We start from the raw sequence: 26,626 nt of genomic DNA on the forward strand, positions 1-26,626 counted from the left end.
TGGGGGGTGGAGGAGGAGGGGACCAGGGAGGCTCTGGTGTGTTACTGTGGGGGGTGGAGGAGCAGGGGGGAGGGGACCAGGGAAGCTCTGGTGTGTTACTGTGGGGGGTGGAGGAGGAGGGGGGGAGGGGACCAGGGAGGCTCTGGTGTGTTACTGTGGGGGGTGGAGGAGCAGGGGGAGGAGGGGACCAGGGAAGCTCTGGTGTGTTACTGTGGGGGGTGGAGGAGGAGGGGACCAGGGAAGCTCTGGTGTGTTACTGTGGGGGGTGGAGGAGGAGGGGACCAGGGAAGCTCTGGTGTGTTACTGTGGGGGGTGGAGGAGGAGGGGACCAGGGAAGCTCTGGTGTGTTACTGTGGGGGGTGGAGGAGGAGGGGGGGAGGGGACCAGGGAAGCTCTGGTGTGTTACTGTGGGGGGTGGAGGAGGAGGGGGTGAGGAGACCAGGGAGGCTCTGGTGTGTTACTGTGGGGGGTGGAGGAGGAGGGGACCAGGGAAGCTCTGGTGTGTTACTGTGGGGGGTGGAGGAGGAGGGGACCAGGGAGGCTCTGGTGTGTTACTGTGGGGGGTGGAGGAGGAGGGGACCAGGGAAGCTCTGGTGTGTTACTGTGGGGGGTGGAGGAGGGGGGGACCAGGGAGGCTCTGGTGTGTTACTGTGGGGGGTGGAGGAGGAGGGGACCAGGGAAGCTCTGGTGTGTTACTGTGGGGGGTGGAGGAGGAGGGGGGAGGGAGGCTCTCTGACTGTGTGCGCTAATGCCAGTGAGAAGTGAGATGTCACTGACTGTGTTGTGACCCTGTTAGAGTATTGTAACTACAGTGTACAGTCAATCAGCCCTCTTTGCATCAGTAATCACAAGTTCTGGTGTACAAAAAGCCCATTTGAATTATTGAGAGTGAAACAGCACATACAGAAGCTGGCTGGATGTAAATAGTCCTGTATGTACAGTCCTGTATGTACAGTGTGTTCGCAATGTAGCACCACATCAATATAGAAAGATTGTAGAGGGTTTAGCATTTTGACAGCACACATGGGACATTAACTCCTTCAATTTAAACTTGTAATTAGTCAGGTGAATATAATGATCTTTAATGATACTTAACATGCTATACCTCTCTGTCCACAGCATACAGCGCAGGCTGTCGCTGCAGCTACCCATCCTGCACCATGCCTACCTACCCTCCATAGGGGGGGTGGACGCCAGCTGTACTAGCCCCAACGCCAGCCCCGGCTCCAGCCCGCGGCACAGACACATGCCCCCATCCTACCGGGTCATGGTCTCAGGCCTGTGAGCATCAGTCTCCCCTGGCGCTTCCAAGAAAGGACATCCGTGTTTTAAAAACAACAAGCAGACCCTAGCTTAGGCTGTCAGCAACAGTGGAATAATATGTGTGTTGGACCAGGGAGGGGGAAGTTGGTTCCACTCGTCATGCCTCGGTCTCTAGAACCCCTCTCTAGAACCATGGGTCGGGAAGGGAAGGGGGGAGGGCACAGGAGGACCTTACAAATTACCCACAATCCAGAGCAACAACCTCCTTTGGTCTCACCCCCCCCCCCCCAACAGCAGAGGACCAGACCTGGGGTGGATCTGCTTCGAGGGTTTTATGTTGTTGTTTTTATTTTGTCATACACTGGACTATGTGTGAGCCTGTCAAAACGTGAGCATTTCAGCTACGTCAATGCCTGGGAGGCGTTACTATAGGAACAAAGGCGTTCCAGACCGGACTGACGTAGGATTCATCAAAATTCACCATTGTGAACAAGCATGTAAATAGCATACTTTCTGACTTTGACGTACCGTTAGCTTTGAGTATGCTGTGAATGAACATATGTTGGGGGGGGGGGGGGGTCTGTATAGGGGTAGGAGGTCCTGAAAAATTAATGAAACCGTAGAAACTGGCCTACTACAAAGCAAAATGTAAGACAAATTGGTTTGTGTAATATTACTGCATCATTGTAGTGTGTTAATTGTGTTAAATGGATTGGCTCATGGCAAGAAGTAAGATTACTCTAATTTCTGTGACTAGCAAAATGTCGAAAGACACCAGGGGCCAATTCTTTTAACTTGGAGTAATATGCACACAGCTTATTTTCCACTTTGCTACATTTGCACCATTCATTTTTCTATCTCTTTGCACAGGCCTTTAATGTGCTTCAACTTCCCTAGTTTAATTTACCTCCAAACAGGAATGAAATACTACAGTACAGAAGAATGCCTTTAGAAGGCAACAAAACCAAACAGGACAGATTTCCAGGAAACAATGACAATAGTAATGACTCTCCATGTTCACTATGTGTTGACACACACACACACACACACACCTATAGGGAAACAGGAGTGCACACCGTATCCTAGTGATGTTCAGAGTCCAGACGAGGCCTCGCCAAACAGGCTCCCATTACCACTGTAAATGGTCCAGAAACTGTGATGTCACTCCATTCTCTGGCTGTAGTGAGGATAAAGCAGCATCTTTCTAATGACTATATGTTTCATAAGTCAGTGAAATGGGTGCATGGTCAGACAGCATCAAAAGTGGTGAGAAACTGAGATCAAAGACTTGGACAGAGGTTCTGTTGACAAGACATACATTCAGATCGTGATGAGGATGTGGGTTTGCCATTTCGATTTCGTCAGTAGTTTTGAAACCGTGAAATTAAGTCCCTTTAAGCTGTTTCAATTAGTTAATCTAAATTTAAATGACCAAAATGGCAAGTGGAAGGTACGTGAGCCGTATGTGAACCCTATCCAGATGTGGCTTGAGCAGAAATGGCGCCGATGGAGACCACAGAACTGACCACAACAATGGAACCACAGACTGGGAGAGAAGCACCTCTAAATCACCTGGCACTTAGCAACAGTGGAACACACATCAGAGTTGCTATAGAAATGTATTTCTGTGCAGTTGGCCCAAAGGTCATTTCTTGGACTAAAATAGGGCCGTAGACATAGCTAGCTATCGTAAAAAAAATTGTACAACTGTTGTCACAAGAACAAGGAAAACACAAAGTGGACGAAATCCACCAAAAAGCTACGTATCATCATCAGAAGTGTAGATTTGTTTCAGCAAATATTTCACCATTGGTGTCTTGGTTCCAGGTGTAGTTTTTAAAAGGCGTTTGTTGAGCTCTGTGCTTGTAGTCGTATCCTGTACACTGCAGGAGCCACAGTATACACCAGGCCCAGTAGGTAGTGGTGGTGGTGGTGTGGGCCAGGCTAAATTAACTCAACAAGAATCTGTAACGCATCTGTAAATTGTATAACCTGTCATGACTTCTTAACCATTCAATGCTCCAACACCTGGAATATATAGGGTGAGATAGATCACTTGGGGACAACTCATTACAGAGAGTGGGCTGCTCTGTGAGCTGGGCCTGGCGTCTGAACACTGATGATGTCTGTCAGCCAAGGAGGAAGCCTATTGGAGGACAAGGAATGGTTGGGAAGGAGCAGGTTGGAGACAGTACTGCTATTGGACACATCCAGGTGTGAATTCCTGTCTGAGCTCCTCCCCCTAGCCTGGAGTCAATGGGGCTGTCCAGAGCAGCAACACAGCAGCACAGACCTCCATGAAGTGAAAAGGCTTCTTTCTCATCCATCTTTGCCCACCAGAGAAACACAGTGAGACACTGGGGTTGGTTGTTCCTTCAGAAAAAAAACGACACATTTTATATATTACATTATATGTGATTGTGTAAAATTTACTGATACCCTGATGGTGTTGATGTATGTATGAAATATTTGGTATTTGGCTTTCTCAAGATGGCATGAAATAAAATGTATAATTCACATAGGAGTTACCTGTTTTTACGACTGTCGTGACAAATCAACTCTGTTTCTTCTCAGTCAAGCCAGTTTCATTTTCATATCCCGTCAAAACGTTGCTTTCATTTCTGCCAACCTCTTGTTCAGCAGTCCAGTCACATTCTTTAAGAGGACATCATCAAGCAGTCAATGTCAAAGCCAAGATTCTCAGTGAGAAATCCCCCCACACACAATATAATGTAAACTACATGCAGCATTACACATGCTGCAAGATGCTGAGGGCAATAAGTGTACAACACATAATAGCTTTGGCTAGCTGTATCAGAATGAACCTATTGAACAGTCAATAACACATCAAACATTTTCTTTTCTCAGCATTTATGGAACCTGACAGTCACTATTTATTGTTCTTACAAAATGCCAAATGCTGTTTATCAGGTACTGTTACTTTTATTTGCAATGTGCCCTAATTTTCTATTATCAATTAAAAATTGTTCTCAACGTCTGCAACAATAGTTCTTCAAATGCAATGTTAGTAGTTAAAGGGCTCATAATAACTGGTAATAAACTGCTTTTTCATGCTAACGTTCTGTATTAGCCAGGGCTACTCTGTTCTTCGGTTTCTTTCAGTTTAAAGGTCAAAAACACGTGTGTGTGTGTGTATATATATATATATATATATATATATATATATATATATATATATATATATATATATATATGATCAACAGGGTTTCTGGAAAATCTATAACAAAATATAATATGAGAAATATACAGTACCAGTCAAAAGTTTGGACACACCTACTCATTCGAGGGTGTATTTATTTGTATTATTTTCTACATTGTAGAATAATAGTGAAGACATCAAAACTATGAAATAACACATATGGAATCATGTAGTAAGCAACAAAGTGTTAAACAAATCAAAATATATTTTATGTTTGAGATTCTTCAAAGTAGCCACCCTTTGCCTTGATGACAGCTTTGCACACTTCTCTCAACCAGCTTCATGAGGTAGTCATCTGGAATGCATTTAAATTAACAGGTGTGCCTTGTTAAAAGCTAATTTGTGGAATTTCTTTCATTCTTATTGTGTTTAAGCCAATCAGTTGTGTTGTAACAAGGTAGTGGTGGTGTACAGAAGAAAGCGCTATTTCCATATTATGGCAAGAACAGCTCAAATAAGCAAAGAGAAACAACAGTCTATCATTACTTTAAGACATGAAAGTCAGTCAATCTGGAAAATGTCAAGAACTTTGAACGTTTCTTCAAGTGCTGTCGTAAAAACCATCAAGCGCTATGATGAAACTGGCTCTCATGAGGACTGCTACAGGAAAGGAAGACCAGAGTTACCTCTGCTGCAGAGGATAAGTTCATTAGAGTTACCAGCCTCAGAAATTGCAGCCCAAATAAATGCTTCACAGAGTTCAAGTAACAGGAACATCTCAACTGTTCAGAGGAGACTGTGTGAATCAGTCCTTCATGGTCGAATTGTTGCAAAGAAACCACTACCAATAATAAGAAGAGACATGCTTGGGCCAAGAAACATGAACAATAGACATTAGACCGGTGGAAATCTTTCCTTTGGTCTGATGAGTCCAAATGTGTGATTTTTGGTTCCAACCGCCATGTCTTTGTGAGATGCAGAGTAGGTAAATGGATGATCTCCGCATGTGTGGTTCCCACCATGAAGCATGGAGGGGGAGGTGTGATGGTGCTTTGCTGGTAACACTGTGATTTATTTAGAATTCAAGGCACACTTAACCAGCATGGCTACCACAGCATTCTGCGCGATACGCCATCCCATCTGGTTTGCGCTTAGTGGGATTATTATTTGTTTTTCAGCAGGACAATGACCCAACACACCTCCAGGCTGTGTAAGAGCTATTTGACCAGGAAGGAGAGTGATGAAGTGCTGCATCAGATGACCTGGCCTCCACCATTATCAACCTCAACCCATTCGAGATGGTTTGGGATGAGTTGGAACGCAGAGTGAAGGAAAAGCAGTCAACAAGTGCTCAGCATATGTAGGAACTCCTTCAAGACTGTTGGAGTGAATGCCAAAAATGTGCAAAGCTGTCATCAAGGCAAAGGGTGTCTACTTTGAAGAATCTAAAACATATTTTGATTTAACAAATACTTTTTTGGTTTCTACATGATTCCATGTGTTATTTCATAGTTTTGATGTCTTTACTATTATTCTACAATGTAGAAAATAGTGAAAACAAAGAAAAACCCTTGAATGAGTTTGTGTGTCCAAACTTTTGACTGGTACTGTATTTAAAAATAAACTTAATTCTGTTACTGTCTTTGTCAATTGAATATGTGGTATTCCATACACACATTGTAGAATTTAAGTTCAATTTAATAACCTTATGTTAAATGCAAAATATAACATGTATGAGAAGGGCAATAACTTGTTTTATTATTCCAGAAACATAGAGAAATATATATACCAATTTTTATGTTCTAAACATAGATTTTTCATAAGAAACCTTGACGTTCACAACGGCCACGATGATACTTGGAACTCATTGGAAGCGTTTTTTTATTTACAGTATCTGTAACTATGGTATGTACAGTTGAGATAGATATGAAAACGTGTATAAAATAAGTATCACACTGGAATACAATAACATTTTGGAACCATGGGTTGTTATGGGGCGTTTTGATCAGAATTCTTCTTTAAAATGTCTGAATGTCGTCGTCAAATAAAGTGAGACTGAAAATAACTTTAGAAATGTTTTGTTTTGATCAATTCAAAAGCCTAATAGGTTAAAGAACTCCAGATTGTTTCAGTCTGACCATATTCAGAGGCCTATTTATGTATTGTTGCCTACCCTTAGGCTAGTGCTCTTTACATATAGCTTTAAAAGAAATAGGAAGTCAAGTAAAGCACAGTTAATGTTTTTGTTATTGTGATCTCAGTTATGTACATTATAACGGCAATTAAAACAACTGTTTTATCCACAAGGCAAGGTTGTCGAAGGCCTCGATTCAATGTTAAGCTGTGTTGGGCGACATCCGCATAACAGATGCTTTACAGGTGTAACTGCGGTATGAGCTGTAAAATCGGTGAGCGGCTGCTCTTCCGTGTCACCAATCACGCCCTTACTATCCCTACCATGATAGAAGTTCATAACGCCGGTAGAAAGTGTAGACTCTATTGATGATAGAAATAAGGACATGTTTTCATGTTCATTTGGAGCGGGGAATGTATAGCCTAATTGAGGTGTAGATAACGGAACATTACGCATTTGAGTGTTTGAACTTCTAACACAGCTGCGTGGGCTTTGTCTGAATGTCGGGTGTGGTTTCGTTGCGTCCAATGGCAGTGTCCGCGATAAGGTGATGCAAGCAGCCGCTTGTGGATTTGACAGCTCCAACACAGTTCCACCTCCAAAACAACCGCTATAGGGATGTCAGCTAGCGCAGATCTGATATAATCTAGCCCTGATCATTCATGAGCTACTTTGCTTTATCACCTCAGAACCCTTCTAGAAGGAGTACAAATGAATGCATTACCACAAAGAATGGAGTGCAATTATTTTCTGTCGAAAAGCATTGTGGGGAAAAATGGCAGTCATGATTCTACAGTAGTCTGGACCTTTGATGTATTTTTACTTGCGCAAACAGGGCATTTTAAATTATTATGTTTCTCTTACTTACAGAAAATCACAGAAAAAAATATTTATTTCCTTTTCTTGCAAAAAAAAAATTCAGATGCATGGGATTATCAGATTTTTCAAATAAACAATTGCAAAAAATCTGTTGATTAATAAATTGCTACAGTGATTACATTTTTATTTCCATCACTGATCATCATAAAGAAGAAAACAAAATTAAGAAAAAACAAAAAAACAAAAATTGCTTGAAAGTGTAAGGCCTAAAGCCTACTAAACTATAGCCAAATATGATGTACGGGGTAAAATGGAATCAGGCATAAACAGACCGGGTCGCAGCACGAGCTCAGCTGTCTACAATCCATACACATTACACAGAGAGAGAGCCAGGAAGGACAATACATTAGTAATGAAAATATCCATGTGCAGAGGTTGATAAATAATACAACTGTCAAGGCACAATGGCAAACAGGATGTGGAATGTGTGTGGAGTCCTGTGAGTGAGTGTGTGAGAGACAGAGAGAGAGCGAAAGAGAAAGCGAGAGAGGCCTTTCCATCGTGCTGTCAAATATTGACCATGTAAGTGCTAGACAGAGGGCTCAGAGGCCCAGAACAGTCCTCTATGGGAGGTAGGACTGAGGCTACAGAAAGACAACCTCAAGGCCTACTGTACTGTACACCTATGGACCTCTGTACACTTAAAGCTGCAAGCCAATATGGTATTATGTAATAATCTGTTTTCTGTTCAGAGGCTCTGCGTTTATACAGCCAGCCCAATTCTGATCTTGTTTTCACTAATAGTTTTTTTGACCAATCAGAACAGCTCTGAAAAATATCTGATGTGATTGGTCAAAAGACCAATCAGTGAGAAAAAAATAAAAAATCTGAATTGGGCTGCCTGTGTAAACACAGCCAAAGTGATCCACTGATTCAAAGGATACTGTATACATAATGCAAATCGACTGTGGGAAAGGGTTTCTGAGCCCAGCTGGCATTGCCCAGTTCTACCACTACTACTGGTATTGTGGAAGATATACCATTTAGGTTACTGTATATGACTGGTGTAGAGGGGAAGGGGGGTGCTACTGTGCTCTGGAGAGATGTGTTTAACCTGAACAGCCTCTGGAAAGGTCACGCTGTATAAAGGGAAGATTGAGGGCTAATTAAGCTGACCTGAGTGAGAATACAATGAATGCAGGCATGTACACGTGATAGGCCTTCACATGGTTTTTCAGGTGTGGTTGTCCCAATCTGGAAAACAATTGTGGTTATCCAATATGCTGCTGTGTGCTAGTCAAGGTACTACCTACAATAGGAGGTAGGGTGTTGTGAAATTATAGTACATTTTTTTGTAGTGTTACTACCACATCTTACCATCATGAATCAATTGTGGAAATATGATTCAAATAATTAGAGTAATTTGTATGTGATATGACGGTGTTAAAAAGCTGCAAAAAAAATTAAAATAATATATTTAACCTATATTTAACTAGGAAAGTCAGTTATGAACAAATTCTTACTTACAATGACGGCCTACCCCGGCCAAACCTGGACGACGCTGGGCCAATTGTGCGCCGACCTATGGGACTCCCAATCACGGCCGGATGTGATGCAGCCTGGATTCGAACCAGGGACTACAGTGACGCCTCTTGCACTGAGATGCAGTGCCTTAGACCGCTGTGCTACCGGTCAAAAGTTTTAGAACACCTACTCATTCAAGGGTTTTTCTTTATTTTTACTATTTTCTACATTGTAGAATAATAGTGAAGATGTCAAAACTATGAAATAACACACATGGAATAATGTAGTAACCAAAAAAGTGTTAAACAAATCCAAATATATTTTATATTTGAGATTCTTAAAATAGCCACCCTTTGCCTTGATGACAGCTTTGCATACTCTTGGCATTCTCTCAACCTGCTTCACCGGGAATGCTGTTCCAACAGTCTTGAAGGAGTTCCCACATACGCTGAACACTTGTTGGCTGCTTTCCTTCACTCTGCGATCCGACTCATCCCAAACCATCTCAATGTGGTTAAGGTCGGGGATTGTGGAAGCCAGGTCATCTGATGCAGCACTCCATCACTCTCCTTCTTGGTCAAATAGCCCATATACCACCTGGAGGTGTGTTAGGTCTTTGTCGTGTTGAAAAACAAATGATAGTCCCACTAAACGCAAACCAGATAGGATGGTGTATCGCCGCAGAATGCTGTGGTAGCCATGCTGGTTAAGTGTGCCTTGAATTATAAATAAATCAGACAGTGTCACAAGCAAAGCATCCCCACACCATAACACCTCCACGCTTTACAGTGGGAAATACACATGCAGAGATAATCCGTTCACCCACACCGCATCTCACAATAACACGACGGTTGGAACCAAAAATCTCAAATTTGGACTCATCAGACCAAAGGACAAATTTCCACCGGTCTAATGTCCATTGCTTGTGTTTCTTGGGCCAAGCAAGTCTCTTCTTATTGGTGTCCTTCAGTAGTGGTTTCTTTGCAGCAATTCGACCATGAAGGCCTGATTCACACAGTCTCCTCTGAACAGCTGATGTTGAGATGTGTCTGTTACTTGAACACTGTGAAGGATTTATTTGGGCTGCAATTTCTGAGGCTGGTAACTCTAATGAACTTATCCTCTGCAGCAGAGGTAACTCTGGGTCTTCCTTTCCTGTAGCAGTCCTCATGAGAGCCAGTTTCATCATAGCGCTTGCTTGATGGTTTTTGCCACAGCCCATGAAGAAACGTTCAAAGTTCTTGAAATTTTCCGGATTGACTGACTTTCATGTCTTAAAGTAATGATGGACTGTTGTTTCTCTTTGCTTATTTGAGCTGTTCTTGCCATAATATGGACTTGGTATTTGACCAAATAGGGCTATCTTCTGTATAGCAACCCTACCTTGTCACAACACAACTGATTGGCTCAAGGAAAGGAAAGAAATTCCACAAATTAACTTTTAAGAAGGCACACCTGTTAATTGAAATGCATTCCAGGTGACTACCTCATGAAGCTGGTTGAGAGAATGCCAAGAGTATGTAAAGCTGTCATCAAGGCAAAGGGTGGCTATTTGAAGAATGTCAAAAAATATATATTTTCATTTGTTAAAACTTTTTGGTTACTACATGATTCCATGGGTTATTTCATAGTTTTTATGTCTTCACTATTATTCTACAATGTAGAACATAGTAAAAATAAAGAAAAACCATTGAATGAGTATGTGTTCTAAAACTTTTTACCCGTAGTGTATATTATTAGACAAGGGGGCCCAGATTGAATAATGTCTCCATATACATGCTCTGCCATTAGAGCGAGAGTGAGTTATGGCCTACACTTGCACGCTACCGTGAGTATATTGATGTCCAACAAGTAACCATGGCTCCCTCTGCGGCATGTACAGTACATCCTAACCATAGGCAATGATCCTAATGGCAACCTATTCCCTATTTAATACACTACTTTTGAACAGAGACTAATGTGCTCTGCTCAAAAGCAGTGCACTATGTAAGGAATAGGGTGGCATTTGGGACGCAGACATGGATTTCCTCTGGCTCTCTCCTTGAGAATGATAAATTGTACCCTATTCTACCCTAGTACTCTACTGTATTAAGCATAAGAGAAGGGAATCTACTGCTAAGTTGTAGTCTATATTAAGTTAATTGTATGGTATATCAACATATTTTATAAATTATGTATATTTTTTTTACTTTATTTAGCTAGGGAGGTCAGTTAAGAACAAAATTATTTATAATGACGACCTACCCTGGCCAAACCCGGACGACGGGTACTGGTTCTGGTACTAACTCACAGGAATCAATCTATGTATACAAAAAGAGCTTTATTCAGATATGTAACTTATTTTACATTAAAAGTATCAGTACTGTGTCATTTTTTTCTAAGGACATTTCAAGCATTCAGAACATGAAGAGACCGCAATACACCACAAAGAAAGAAGCTATGATAATCAACAAACCAGGGGACATTCAAACATGACTTGATTTGACAGTTACTGAACCCTAACAAATGAATACATTAACATAAAAGTATGTTGAAACGGTGAGCCTAATACCACTCATCTCAGACCTTAATAAGAGCATAAATACAGAAGATAAAGACCAGGGCTGCATCGAGAGAGAAAGAAGTCCTGGGCTAGGGGCATCCTGAAAGCAGCCTGTAGCCCAGACAACCAGACCTGGCCGTGTGACTATCTTGTCTGAGCTAGCTGGCTGGTTGTCACACAGGGTGAATGGAATGACCCAGTGAACAGCCAGCCCCAGGTCTGCTCCACTCCTCTCCGCTCCAGACAGCCCTGTAGTCTCAGTCAGCAGTATCAGGATACCACGATCTAATGGTGTCAGTGTCTCCGGCCCAATGCAAGCTACACAGCCAGTCTGTTGATGTTGAAGATTTTGACAGAGTGGTCTGCCCCTGCACTGGCTAGCTGTACCCAGGAGCTGCCCTCGCCCCTGCCTACCTCCTCACCCCCCTGGCCGGCTCGGCCCACCCTCGGCCTCCAGCGCAGCCTCTTCACCGTCAGCGAGTGACTCTGACTGGAGGGGGGAAGCGTTGTCAAGGAAACAACACAGACAGTCATAGCGTATCATTGTGTTGTCTCCATACTGTACTAGTCATAGTGTATCATTGTGTTATGTCTCCATACTGTACTACAGTCAGTGTATCATTGTGTTGTCTCCATACTGTACTACAGTCATAGTGTATCATTGTGTTGTGTCTCCATACTGTACTACAGTCATAGTGTATCATTGTGTTGTGTCTCCATACTGTACTACAGTCATAGTGTATCATTGTGTTATGTCTCCATACTGTACTACAGTCAGTGTATCATTGTGTTGTCTCCATACTGTACTACAGTCATAGTGTATCATTGTGTTGTGTCTCCATACTGTACTACAGTCATAGTGTATCATTGTGTTATGTCTCCATACTGTACTACAGTCAGTGTATCATTGTGTTGTGTCTCCATACTGTACTACAGTCATAGTGTATCATTGTGTTGTCTCCATACTGTACTACAGTCATAGTGTATCATTGTGTTATGTCTCCATACTGTACTACAGTCATAGTGTATCATTGTGTTGTCTCCATACTGTACTAGTCATAGTGTATCATTGTGTTGTCTCCATACTGTACTACAGTCATAGTGTATCATTGTGTTATGTCTCCATACTGTACTACAGTCATAGTGTATCATTGTGTTGTGTCTCCATACTGTACTACAGTCATAGTGTATCATTGTGTTGTGTCTCCATACTGTACTACAGTCATAGTGTATCATTGTGTTATGTCTCCATACTGTACTAGTCATAGTGTATCATTGTGTTGTCTCCATACTGTACTACAGTCATAGTGTATCAATGTGTTGTCTCCATACTGTACTACAGTCATAGTGTATCATTGTGTTGTCTCCATACTGTACTACAGTCATAGTGTATCATTGTGTTGTCTCCATACTGTACTACAGTCATAGTGTATCATTGTGTTGTCTCCATACTGTACTACAGTCATAGTGTATCATTGTGTTGTGTCTCCATACTGTACTACAGTCATAGTGTATCATTGTGTTGTGTCTCCATACTGTACTACAGTCATAGTGTATCATTGTGTTGTGTCTCCATACTGTACTACAGTCATAGTGTATCATTGTGTTGTCTCCATACTGTACTACAGTCAGTGTATCATTGTGTTGTGTCTCCATACTGTACTACAGTCATAGTGTATCAATGTGTTGTGTCTCCATACTGTACTACAGTCATAGTGTATCATTGTGTTATGTCTCCATACTGTACTACAGTCATAGTGTATCATTGTGTTATGTCTCCATACTGTACTACAGTCATAGTGTATCATTGTGTTGTGTCTCCATACTGTACTACAGTCATAGTGTATCATTGTGTTGTGTCTCCATACTGTACTACAGTCATAGTGTATCATTGTGTTGTCTCCATACTGTACTACAGTCATAGTGTATCATTGTGTTGTCTCCATACTGTACTACAGTCATAGTGTATCGTGTTATGTCTCCATACTGTACTACAGTCATAGTGTATCATTGTGTTGTCTCCATACTGTACTACAGTCATAGTGTATCATTGTGTTGTCTCCATACTGTACTACAGTCATAGTGTATCATTGTGTTGTGTCTCCATACTGTACTACAGTCATAGTGTATCATTGTGTTATGTCTCCATACTGTACTACAGTCATAGTGTATCATTGTGTTGTGTCTCCATACTGTACTACAGTCATAGTGTATCATTGTGTTGTGTCTCCATACTGTACTACAGTCATAGTGTATCATTGTGTTGTGTCTCCATACTGTACTACAGTCATAGTGTATCATTGTGTTGTCTCCATACTGTACTACAGTCATAGTGTATGATTGTGTTGTGTCTACCTCAAGCAGACTATGTAAAAGAGGTTGTTAGGCGCATGGTAATATATAAGAATGAATTCTATTTCTAGGGTTAGATCAACCATGGTTGCATGATGAGTAGTGTAATATGCCTGAGACCTAAAGACTTGTGTTAGCTCCCTGAGTGTGTCACATACAGACATAATGCACAAAAAGAAAACCTGATGAAGCATAGATGTTCTCATATGACATTTCCAAAGGTGCTGAATCTGCTAAATGTTGTTTTATACAGTAGTAGAGGAATAAACCAAACTTTCACAGATCAGGTAACATTACAACATTGTTAGAACATTCCACAGGCGTTGGCCTTCAGTCCATAGATTCCCGTCCTTCTCTTCATGACTCAGTGGAAACGGCAGCCGGTGGGGCCTTCACAAAAAGAGCCTGTTGATTGCAATTTCCTCTTCAATAACCCTCCGTTCAATACACAGCTATTCAAACCCACTTGAGGACTTTCATTCTCTGGCTACCTTCCAGATGCCACCCTATTCCCTATATAGTGCACTACTTTTGACCAGGACCCTTAGGGTAGGGAATAGGGTCCACTTTGGACGTACTCTAAAAACTCTCGGCAGAGTCATAAAACCTCCTGCCTAAAGAGTTAGAATACCTTTTGTTGTTTTTTCTCCATTGAGATATATTGTCTTGAGGAGGCTTCAGCGTAGAACAATGGAACCAGTGTTTATAGGACAGCTGGACTAAAGGCCTGTAGTTAGTCAGTGCCAAAAGGTGTGTGTGCGGGGGTGATATTTTAGAAAGTGAAATGTGTGATGAAAGCTTGGGATTGTGTGTTTTTGGGGCGTGCATGCATGCATACCGGTGTGTGTGTGTGTAAAGGATACGAGGAGTCAGTTTCTCCATATCTGGTCCAGTCTGATGCTCCAGCAGGCTCCTCAATGCATTCCCACTTATACAGCAGGACCTGACCACTCTCCAGCCCCACCGCCAGCAGATAGCTGGAGGAACATACATACATCAAACTTTATTGTCCCAGATGGACATGTGGTTAACAGGCAGGCTTATTGTCCCAGATGGACATGTGGTTAACAGGCAGGCTTATTGTCCCAGATGGACATGTGGTTAACAGGCAGGCTTATTGTCCCAGATGGACATGTGGTTAACAGGCAGGCTTACAGCTAGACATGTATAACAGTTTAACACATCACACAAAAGGCTAAATAACACAGAAACGTCATCAACTTTAGAAGCCAGCTGGAAAAAAAGTACCTGTGGAAATAAAGCGCATGTGGAAATAAAGTGCATGTGGAAATAAAGCGCATGTGGAAATAAAGCACAAGTGTGAATAAAGTACATGTGCAACTCAAAGATGGGTTACTAGGCCATAGACAGACAGCGCGCACACACAGGTGGCTACAAGGGAAGCATACACACTCCATCCATACACACTCCATCCATACACACTCCATCGATACACACTCCATCCATACACACTCCATCCATACACACTCCATCCATACACACTACCATCAAGATATGAAACCCCTAGGAACTCTTGTTGATCTGAAACGATTGGATAGGTTAACGGCTAAAGCTTCCGTATGCCTTCTGATAGGCTGTGTATACATTTCAACCATATTGCTAATACCTATCCAATTGAAGGCCTACAATAGTGTCTAGGGTGAAGGGGGCTAGTGGATCAATTGTACCTGTTGCCGGGGCACAGGATGGGGCAGAAGGAGACAGCAGTGGCCGAGTCTCCTACGTCTAATATGGAGGAACAGGGCCGGATGACTGGGGGTTCATCAGGGGTCACACTGGCCTCAGAACTACTGCAGTCACCCCACACTATCACCTGTAGAGAGAAACATGAGTTATACTGGAACATCACACTAACACACTGTGTGTAGAGTCCCAGGTGGTACCCTATAGCCTATGTAGTTCTATGGGCCCTGGTCAAAAGTAGTGCACTGTAAAGTGAAAAGGTTGCCATTTGGGATGCAGCCTATGATGAACACTATTTACGGCCTCTTCCTTACCATTGTGACCTTTATTTACTGAGGAGCTCATTTGTAAGGAACAACCTTCGAAGGTTGATGCTGGTTTGAGATTAGCACATCATTATGTTTCATGCCAGTCTTGCATTGACATCAAAGGACTCTAAGGCTGGGAATCAGGGCCTGTTTCAAAAAGGTTCTCAGAGTAGAAGTTCTGCTCTGTGGCTCAGTTGGTAGAGCATGGTGTTTGCAACGCCAGGGTTGTGGGTTCGATTCCCACGGGGGGCCAGTACAAAAAACATGCATGAAATGTATGTATTCACTACTGTATGTATTCAATGTATGTATGTATTCACTACTGCTCTGGATAAGAGCGTCTGCTAAATGACTAAAATGTAAATGTAAATGGAACCCCCCACCCTCTTATTCATCATGATTTAAACGGCAAAACTGATCCTTGATCAGTACTCCTTCTCTGAGAAACTTTGTGAACACACGCTCAGACCAAAGTGAATAGACGTTGAAGTCCGGAGAATACAAGCTACCTCTACTAACACCACCAAGGTCATGCTGGTGTAGAATAATTACCTTCTTGTCTCGACTCGACGTCACAAAGTACTTGTTGTCGGCGCTCCAGTCACATGACCATATGATGCGCGTGTGTACGGCCGTGTCCTTCCTGGTAGATGTGTACAGGGAGAAATTGGGTTCTGGACGGGGGAGACACACACAGGCACAATAAATACCCATCTACCTTGCACTTTGCATTAGTATTGAACCACAAAACTTTCAAAACAGTACATAACTGCTCAATGGTAATAATGAATCTCTCCACTGACACACAACTAAAGCCAAAGACTCAGTTCCTCCTCTCCATGATGTCTGTCATTAATGTTGGTTGTGTCACACTGTTCTGTGTTGTTCCAGCAGCCAACCTCTAGAGAGACACTGTTCTGTGTTGTTCCAGCAGCCAACCTCTAGAGAGACACTGTTCTGTGTTGTTCCAGCAGCCAGCCCTCTAGAGAGACACTGTTCTGTGTTGTTCCAGCAGCCAACCCTCTAGAGAGACACTGTTCTGTGTTGTTCCAGCAGCCAGCCCTCTAGAGAGACACTGTTCTGTGTTGTTCCAGCAGCCAGCCCTCTAGAGAGACACTGTTCTGTGTTGTTCCAGCAGCCAGCCCTCTACAGAGACACTGTTCTGTGTTGTTCCAGCAGCCAGACCTCTAGAGAGACACTGTTCTGTGTTGTTCCAGCAGCCAACCCTCTAGAGAGACACTGTTCTGTGTTGTTCCAGCAGCCAGCCCTCTAGAGAGACACTGTTGTCTGTGTTGTTCCAGCAGCCAGCCCTCTAGAGAGACACTGTTCTGTGTTGTTCCAGCAGCCAACCCTCTAGAGAGACACTGTTCTGTGTTGTTCCAGCAGCCAGCCCTCTAGAGAGACACTGTTCTGTGTTGTTCCAGCAGCCAGCCCTCTAGAGAGACACTGTTGTCTGTGTTGTTCCAGCAGCCAGCCCTCTAGAGAGACACTGTTCTGTGTTGTTCCAGCAGCCAGCCCTCTAGAGAGACACTGTTCTGTGTTGTTCCAGCAGCCAGCCCTCTAGAGAGACACTGTTCTGTGTTGTTCCAGCAGCCAGCCCTCTAGAGAGACACTGTTCTGTGTTGTTCCAGCAGCCAGCCCTCTAGAGAGACACTGTTCTGTGTTGTTCCAGCAGCCAGCCCTCTAGAGAGACACTGTTCTGTGTTGTTCCAGCAGCCAACCCTCTAGAGAGACACTGTTGTCTGTGTTGTTCCAGCAGCCAGCCCTCTAGAGAGACACTGTTCTGTGTTGTTCCAGCAGCCAACCCTCTAGAGAGACACTGTTCTGTGTTGTTCCAGCAGCCAGCCCTCTAGAGAGACACTGATCTGTGTTGTTCCAGCAGCCATCCCTCTAGAGAGACACTGTTCTGTGTTGTTCCAGCAGCCAGCCCTCTAGAGAGACACTGTTCTGTGTTGTTCCAGCAGCCATCCCTCTAGAGAGACACTGTTCTGTGTTGTTCCAGCAGCCAGCCCTCTAGAGAGACACTGTTCTGTGTTGTTCCAGCAGCCAGCCCTCTAGAGAGACACTGTTCTGTGTTGTTCCAGCAGCCATCCCTCTAGAGAGACACTGTTCTGTGTTGTTCCAGCAGCCATCCCTCTAGAGAGACACTGTTCTGTGTTGTTCCAGCAGCCAGTCACAGCATTGTTTTCCCCCTCTAGAAAGGATGTTCGTGTTCAGGCTGTCTGTCTCCGTATCAGCCCACCTCCAGACAGAAACACACAAAACACAGACCCACACACACAAAGCATGTTTCTAGTCCCACAGTTTGTATAGGCATGTTTCTAGTCCCACCGTTTGTATAGGCATGTTTCTAGTCCCACAGTTTGTATAGGCATGTTTCTAGTCCCACAGTTTGTATAGGCATGTTTCTAGTCCCACAGTTTGTATAGGCATGTTTCTAGTCCCACAGTTTGTATAGGCATGTTTCTAGTCCCACCGTTTGTATAGGCATGTTTCTAGTCCCACCATTTGTATAGGCATGTTTCTAGTCCCACCGTTTGTATAGGCATGTTTCTAGTCCCACCGTTTGTATAGGCATGTTTCTAGTCCCACAGTTTGTATAGGCATGTTTCTAGTCCCACAGTTTGTATAGGCATGTTTCTAGTCCCACCGTTTGTATAGGCATGTTTCTAGTCCCACCATTTGTATAGGCATGTTTCTAGTCCCACAGTTTGTATAGGCATGTTTCTAGTCCCACAGTTTGTATAGGCATGTTTCTAGTCCCACCGTTTGTATAGGCATGTTTCTAGTCCCACCATTTGTATAGGCATGTTTCTAGTCCCACCGTTTGTATAGGCATGTTTCTAGTCCCACCATTTGTATAGGCATGTTTCTAGTCCCACCGTTTGTATAGGCATGTTTCTAGTCCCACAGTTTGTATAGGCATGTTTCTAGTCCCACCGTTTGTATAGGCATGTTTCTAGTCCCACAGTTTGTATAGGCATGTTTCTAGTCCCACAGTTTGTATAGGCATGTTTCTAGTCCCACCGTTTGTATAGGCATGTTTCTAGTCCCACAGTTTGTATAGGCATGTTTCTAGTCCCACAGTTTGTATAGGCATGTTTCTAGTCCCACCGTTTGTATAGGCATGTTTCTAGTCCCACCATTTGTATAGGCATGTTTCTAGTCCCACAGTTTGTATAGGCATGTTTCTAGTCCCACCGTTTGTATAGGCATGTTTCTAGTCCCACAGTTTGTATAGGCATGTTTCTAGTCCCACAGTTTGTATAGGCATGTTTCTAGTCCCACCGTTTGTATAGGCATGTTTCTAGTCCCACCGTTTGTATAGGCATGTTTCTTGTGTGCGAACTCAGCGTGTGTGTGTGTGTGTGTGTGTGCGCGTGTGTGTGAGGGGGGGTCGGAACACAATTGAGTGAAACGCTGAGGGGAAAGGGACTTTAAGAACTCTGTGATTCTTGGCATGGTTTCTTTTTTAGTTGTTGTGCCGCACAAATTAACATGTACAAGTGGAACACTAGAGTCAAAACAAATACAACAAATGGTGACAAGCCACAAAGCACATTCCACCCAATAGTTGTCACAGTATTTGGAGGAAACAAATGTGATCTCTGGTTAAAGAAAGAGTTTTGACTTCCGTTTGATTACTAATACCTAGTCTGCCTGTATCAGCCCATCTCCAGATAGAGCCATGCTAGTAGCAGTGTACACACACAAACACACACACACACACACGAGCTGACAAGGTAAAAATCGGTCATTTTGCCCCTGATCAAGGCAGTTAACCCACTGTTCCCCGGGCGCCGATAACGTGGATGCCGATTAAGGCACCTCCCCGTACCTCTCTGATTCAGAGGGTTAAATGCGGAAGACACATTTCAGTTGAATACATTCAGTTGTACAACTGACTAGGTATCCCTCTATCCCTTTCCTTTCCCTACACACACACACACACACACACACACACACACACACACACACACACACACACACACACACACACTTGTTATGTCGCAGCTTAGGGAGGCCTGACTTCTCTCTACCTCCAGCTACAGCCACTCTCCATCCCTGTCTTGACGGGCCGGCTGGTCCGTCCTGTACTGTGCTTTCCAGCCCCTTGATTGGCAAGTCTAGACTGGTTAAGAGAGAGAGAGTGTGTCTGTGCGTGCACGTGTGCGGGCATGTGTGAGCCTGTGAGTAATTCAGGGCTCAACTGGAACAGACTGCCAGTTCGCCGGGCGCAGGGGAACCCACCAAGGCTCCCGCCACAGGAAAATAGGGAAAGAAAAACAGTTGATTCACCGGTTAGGGCCGTGTCACTGGGGATTTACCTGACTGGGTTTAAATGGGGATTTACCTGACTGGGTTTAAATGGTGATTTACCTGACTGGGTTTAAATGGGGATTTACCTGACTGGGTTTAAATGGGGATTTACCTGACTGGGTTTAAATGGGGATTTACCTGACTGGGTTTAAATGGGGATTTACCTGACTGGGTTTAAATGGGGATTTACCTGACTGGGTTTAAATGGGGATTTACCTGACTGGGTTTAAATGGGGATTTGAGACGTTGGTTGTATGGCTCTGCACTATCCTTAGGCTAAGTAAAACAGGACTAAACTCAAACTAAACTAGCTCTTGGCTGCTTGAACACTTGACATGTAACTGAACTCCAAAAGCAGGGAGAAAATACTATTAAAAGAAAAAGCATAATACCAGTAAAGCAGACAGACAGACAGACCCCCTCAGCTCACCTGTGTTTGTAGTGGTGGCGGCGGGGTCGTCCCGTCTCCATAGCGACCAGGTCCTGTCCCGGGACACGGCCAATAGGAACAGTCCGTTGGGAGAGAAGGCCATCTGGGTGACAGTGAGGCTGTGGCAGGGCAGCGCCTGTAGCTGGCGCCAGGAAGTGGCACTCCAGAGCAGCACGGCCGCATGCTCAGCCTTAGAGGCCTAGAACCAGAGAAGAGAAGCAGCTGGAGGACCATACTGAACTAGCTCAGCTTCAGAGGAATAGCACCAGAGAAGAATAGTGGTTGGAGGACTTTACTGAACTAGCTCAGCTTCAGAGGAATAGCACCAGAGAAGAAGAATAGCGGTTGGAGGACCATACTGAACTAGCTCAGCTTCAGAGGAATAGCACCAGAGAAGAAGAATAGCAGTTGGAGGATCATACTGAACTAGCTCAGCTTCAGAGGCCTAGAACCAGAGAAGAATAGCGGTTGGAGGACCCCACACATAGCTGACAAGATAGAATGAATGGTATAGGTTCCAATGACTATGTTAGATACCATACCATTCCAGCAATTAATGCGAGCTTGTCCAAGTGCTGTATAGATTAGCTAATACTATCTCCATTCCTCACCAGGGGGCAAACAGTATACAATTCTCCTCCCTCTGTGTTTGGTAAACACTCATTTTAAACTTTGACTCAAAAGATGTACTAGCAACCCTGGTCTAGTCTATTGAAGTGGCTTAAAAAAATAGAGGCCTATGTTTGTATTGGCTAAAGGAGAGACAGCAGGAAAGATAATGGGCCAAGTTAGAACCCACAGCAAATATGTGCTGTAGGTGACGGCATGGACTGCTGGACCACCCAGATCAGGTGAAGTCTGCCTTCAAATCACATCATTCCAGTTGTTAGGAATCTGAATGATCCTGATGGCTGCTAATGGACTTCAACTGACAGATAACAGGTTATTTCTCTGAAAAAGACACTTTCAGATTGATTTTGCTCCGATTAAAAAGCTGACTGTCCACCCGCACTGACACTGACCTTTACCAAGTCCAGCAGCAACGTTGGGTTTCCCGTGTGCTAACGTGTGTATGTCAATCTGTCTGTCTGAGTTTAGTGAGTCTGCCAGATCAGAGGCGGTAGGGGTGACCAGGGATGTTCTCTTGATAAGTGTGTGAATTGGACCCTTTTCCTGACCTGCTAAGCATTTAAAATGTAACAAGTACTTTTGGATGTCAGGGAAAATGTATGAAGTAAAAAGTACATTATTTTCTTTAGGAATGTAGTGAAGTAAAAGTAGTCAAAAATATAAATAGTAAAGTACAGATTGGTTTTTGCCTTAGCACTACACAGCCGATTCAAATAACTAATCATCAAACTTGATCATTTGAATCAGCTGTATAGTGTTAGGGACCCCCAACAAAAATGTGCACCGAGTTTGGGAAACCCTGCTGTAACCAGTAAATTACATATTTAAGGAGGAGGATCTACAACACATATTTAGAAATAAGTTATGATGCAATGTCAACATGATCAAACACAAGTTAACCTTTAGTATTAACCCTTCAACTGATATATCATTGTCAACTAACAAGAAATCAAAAAGATCCTTGTGCGCTCAGTTGAGAACCGGGATACTGCCTCTGGCAATTGAAGTAGGTAGGTTCAATACCATAGATGAAGAAGAGAGGATAAGTCTGTGATTTAGGGGGATGGCTTAACATTGGTTGGATCAGAGCTAGCTAGCTTTTGTGTGTAGAGCGGCACCAGAATTTTAAATAAAAACACATCTTACATTTACGTCAGCAGCCTACAGTAGACCCGCAACGTCAGCAGCCTACAGTAGACCCGCAACGTCGGCAGCCTACAGTAGACCCGCAACGTCGGCAGCCTACAGTAGACCCGCAACGTCGGCAGCCTACAGTAGACCCGCAACGTCGGCAGCCTACAGTAGACCCGCAACGTCGGCAGCCTACAGTAGACCCGCAACGTCGGCAGCCTACAGTAGACCCGCAACGTCGGCAGCCTACAGTAGACCCGCAACGCCGGCAGCCTACAGTAGACCCGCAACGTCGGCAGCCTACAGTAGACCCGCAACGTCAGCAGCCTACAGTAGACCCGCAACGTCAGCAGCCAACAGTAGACCCGCAACGTCAGCAGCCAACAGTAGACCCGCAACGTCAGCAGCCAACAGTAGACCCGCAACGTCAGCAGCCAACAGTAGACCCGCAACGTCAGCAGCCAACAGTAGACCCGCAACGTCAGCAGCCTACAGTAGACCCGCAACGTCAGCAGCCAACAGTAGACCCGCAACGTCAGCAGCCAACAGTAGACCCGCAACGTCAGCAGCCAACAGTAGACCCGCAACGTCGGCAGCCAACAGTAGACCCGCAACGTCGGCAGCCTACAGTAGACCCGCAACGTCGGCAGCCAACAGTAGACCCGCAACGTCGGCAGCCTACAGTAGACCCGCAACGTCGGCAGCCTACAGTAGACCCGCAACGTCGGCAGCCTACAGTAGACCCGCACCGTCGGCAGCCTACAGTAGACCCGCAACGTCGGCAGCCTACAGTAGACCCGCAACGTCGGCAGCCTACAGTAGACCCGCAACGTCGGCAGCCAACAGTAGACCCGCAACGTCGGCAGCCTACAGTAGACCCGCAACGTCGGCAGCCTACAGCAGACCCGCAACGTCGGCAGCCTACAGCAGACCCGCAACGTCGGCAGCCTACAGCAGACCCGCAACGTCGGCAGCCTACAGCAGACCCGCAACGTCGGCAGCCTACAGCAGACCCGCAACGTCGGCAGCCTACAGCAGACCCGCAACGTCAGCAGCCTACAGTAGACCCGCAACGTCAGCAGCCTACAGTAGACCCGCAACGTCAGCAGCCTACAGTAGACCCGCAACGTCAGCAGCCAACAGGAACATAAAATAAAATAACGTTATTAAACGGCTCCCATTATTTAAATGAAATGTTTCGGAACAGTATAGATCACTTTCGTTCCCGGTTCTGATTCCTCTATTTGTTAAAACAATTTATATGGTTTTCAGTTATGTTCCCGGAACCAGTTCCAACCCGCTAATAAAGTACAATGTGCTTTGCTACAGTCACAGATCGACGTTTGGCATTTGACCTCCAACTTGTCACACTACCTTACATGCCGACGCCACCACCGTCCTCCCACTGTCAGACGCTAGACAGAACATCTCAAAGCCATGTCCGTACCTGGAGAGAGAGGGAGGGAGAGAGCGAGAGAAGATGAAAAAGTGAGAGAGTGGAGGGGAGGGAAGAGGAGTGATGAGAGCTTAGTCACCAGATAAGACTGTGATAAAAGACAACTGGTCAAACTTGAAGCACAAACAATCCTCCTGAAAGCTTTAAAATGGCGCATCTAAGAATCTCAGAATCACGCTTCTGGTGTCAAAGCTGCCAGGCTCTAAACAGGGGCATTTGAAATGGAGCGACTACGTCCCAAATGGCCCACTATTCCCTATTTAGCGCACAGGACTCTGGTCAAAGATAGTGGACTATATACTGTTGAAGTCAGAAGTTTACATTCACCTTAGCCAAAGTCATTTAAACTCAGTTTTTTCACAATTCCTGACATTTAATCCTAGTAAAAATTCCTTGTTTTAGGTTAGTTAGGATCACCACTTTATTATAAGAACGTGAGATGTCTGAATAATAGTAGAGAGAATGATTTATTTCAGCTTTTATTTCTTTCATCACATTCCCAGTGGGTCAGAAGTTTACATACACTCAATTAGTATTTGGTAGCATTGCTTTTAAATTGTTTAACTTGGGTCAAACGTTTTAGGTAGCCTTCCACAAGCTTCCCACAATAAGTTGGGTGAATTATGGCCCATTCCTCCTGACAGAGCTGGTGTAACTGAGTCAGGTTTGTAGGCCTCCTTGCTCGCGCATGCTTTTTCAGTTCTGCCCACACATTTTCTATGGGATTGAGGTCAGGGCTTTGTGATGGCCACAACTTTGGAAGTATGCTTGGGGTCATTGTCCATTTGGAAGACCCATTTGCGGCCAAGATTTAACTTCCCAACTGATGTCTTGAGATGTTGCTTCAATATATCCACATAATTTTCCATCCTCATGATGCCATCTATTTTGTGAAGTGCACCAGTCCCTCCTGCAGCAAAGCACCCCCACAACATGATGCTGCCACCCCCGTGCTTCACGGTTGGAATGGTGATCTTCGGCTTGCAAGCCTCCCCCTTTTTCCTCCAAACATAACGATGGTCATTATGGTCAAACAGTTCTATTTTTGTTTCATCAGACCAGAGGACATTTCTCCAACAAGTACGATCTTTGTCCCCATGTGCAGTTGCAAACTGTAGTCTGGCTTTTTAATGGCGGTTTTGGAGCAGTGGCTTCTTCCTTACTGAGCGGTCTTTCAGGTTATGTCAATATAGGACTCGTTTTACTGTGGATATAGATACTTTTGTACCTGTTTCCTCTAGCATCTTCACAAGGTCCTTTGCTGTTGTTCTGGGATTGATTTGCACTTTTCGCACCAAAGTACGTTCATCTCTAGGAGACAGAACGCGTCTCCTTCCTGAGCGGTATGACGGCAGCATGGTCCCATGGTGTTTATACTTGCGTACTATTGTTTGTACAAATGAATGTGGTACCTTCAGGCATTTGGAAATTGATGCCAAGGATGAACCAGACTTGTGGAGGTCTACAATTTCCTTCTCAGGTCTTGGCTGATTTCTTTTGATTTTCCCATGATGTCAAGCAAAAAGACACTGAGTTTGAAGGTAGGCCTTGAAATACATCCACAGGTACACCTCTAATTGACTCAAATGATGTCAATTAGCCTATCAGAAGCTTCTAAAGCCATGACACCATTTTCTGGAATTTTCCAAGCTGTTTAAAGGCACAGTCAACTTAGTGTATGTAAACTTCTGGCCCACTGGAATTGTGATACAGTGAATTATAAGTTAAATAATCTGTCTGTAAACAATTGTTGGAAAAATGACTTGTGTCATGCACAAAGTAAATGTCCTAACCGACTTGCCAAAACTATAGTTTGTTAACAAGAAATTTGTGGAGTGGTTGAAAAACGAGTTTTAATGAGTCCAACCTAAGTGTATGTAAACTTCCGACTTCAACTGTAGGGACTAAGGTGACATTTGGGACCCAGCCAGAGAGCGGAAGGTTTTCTAGCTGGAATTATGTAGATTCTACTCACACAGGCTGCAAAGGTTAAGAAGACACAGATACCTTACTGGTAAAGCACGCTAGAGCTAGACTGTGGAATTAAACAGTGCCGTACGGGACTCCAGAATAGCAGACTGCAGGGCACACAACCTACCAAACCTTCTAAACATTTCATATTCAGAAATATACTCAAAATAGAAACCCTACCACAGAATCAAAAATATGACGCCACATGAATTTTAATGTTGCTATTACGCGTTCAATTATACAATACATTCCTTGCCAAATGGGAGTAAGAAAAGTGCTATTCAAAAACAATGGCTGCACTTGCAGTAAATGTCACAGCTGTATGTCATGTTAATGTAGGACTGACTGGTAAATAGATTTAACATTGGCAACAAATGGAGGTGATATATTCTCCTGGGCAGAGAAGAGGCTCATGGGGAAATCTGCATTCTGATTGGTGGGAGGTCTTTGGCTGGCTGGCTCTGAACGGGGTTTAGAAAAATGTTCAGACCCATTAATCCTCACAGGGGGCGAAACAAAACATAACCAGTTATTTGTCTATAAATATGAGAAATGCGTTGAAATGTCGTGTTGCAAGGAAAATGGATGCTGCTCACAAAAGGTTGAAATCATAGATGCCTTGTGTACATTCCTAGAAAGCAGGAAACAGTGCTGAAACGTTTTCTGACAAGTCCCCATCTGATTCTGTAGTTGATGAAGCGTGTGCAAAAGTGGTACTCTAACATTGGCTGTATTTACACATGCAGCCCAATTCTGATATTTGGCAAAACAGCTGATCCGATTGGTCAAAATACCAATTAGTGGAAAAATATCAGAATTGGGATGCCTGTGTAAATATAGCCATTGAGACCGAAAATGTGTGTGTGCGTGTATGTGTGAAGA

General features: G+C 43.9%; 2 protein-coding genes across 2 annotated transcripts in view; one reads left to right on the forward strand and one right to left on the reverse strand.

Annotated features, from left to right (window-relative positions):
• LOC106588960 (gamma-aminobutyric acid type B receptor subunit 2) overlaps positions 1–4,345 on the forward strand; it is a 471,406-nt gene extending 467,061 nt beyond the window's left edge. Inside the window, exon 19 of the mRNA XM_014178545.3 lies at positions 1,120–4,345. Coding sequence (XP_014034020.3) covers positions 1,120–1,285 — 166 coding nt within the window. The 3' untranslated portion in view covers positions 1,286–4,345. The remainder of the gene's footprint in view (positions 1–1,119) is intronic.
• Positions 4,346–11,201: 6,856 nt separating this feature from the next.
• Positions 11,202–26,626, reverse strand: part of elp2 (elongator acetyltransferase complex subunit 2) — a 44,999-nt gene continuing 29,574 nt past the window's right edge. The window contains exons 17-22 of the mRNA XM_014178573.3: positions 23,692–23,764; positions 20,557–20,755; positions 16,359–16,480; positions 15,483–15,628; positions 14,658–14,771; positions 11,202–11,932 (exon numbers count right to left, since the gene is read on the reverse strand). Coding sequence (XP_014034048.2) covers positions 11,761–11,932; positions 14,658–14,771; positions 15,483–15,628; positions 16,359–16,480; positions 20,557–20,755; positions 23,692–23,764 — 826 coding nt within the window. The 3' untranslated portion in view covers positions 11,202–11,760. The remainder of the gene's footprint in view (positions 11,933–14,657; positions 14,772–15,482; positions 15,629–16,358; positions 16,481–20,556; positions 20,756–23,691; positions 23,765–26,626) is intronic.

This window comes from Salmo salar, chromosome 27 (assembly GCF_965601325.2).
Source record: "Salmo salar chromosome 27, fSalSal1, whole genome shotgun sequence".
Taxonomy (NCBI): Eukaryota; Metazoa; Chordata; class Actinopteri; order Salmoniformes; family Salmonidae; genus Salmo; species Salmo salar.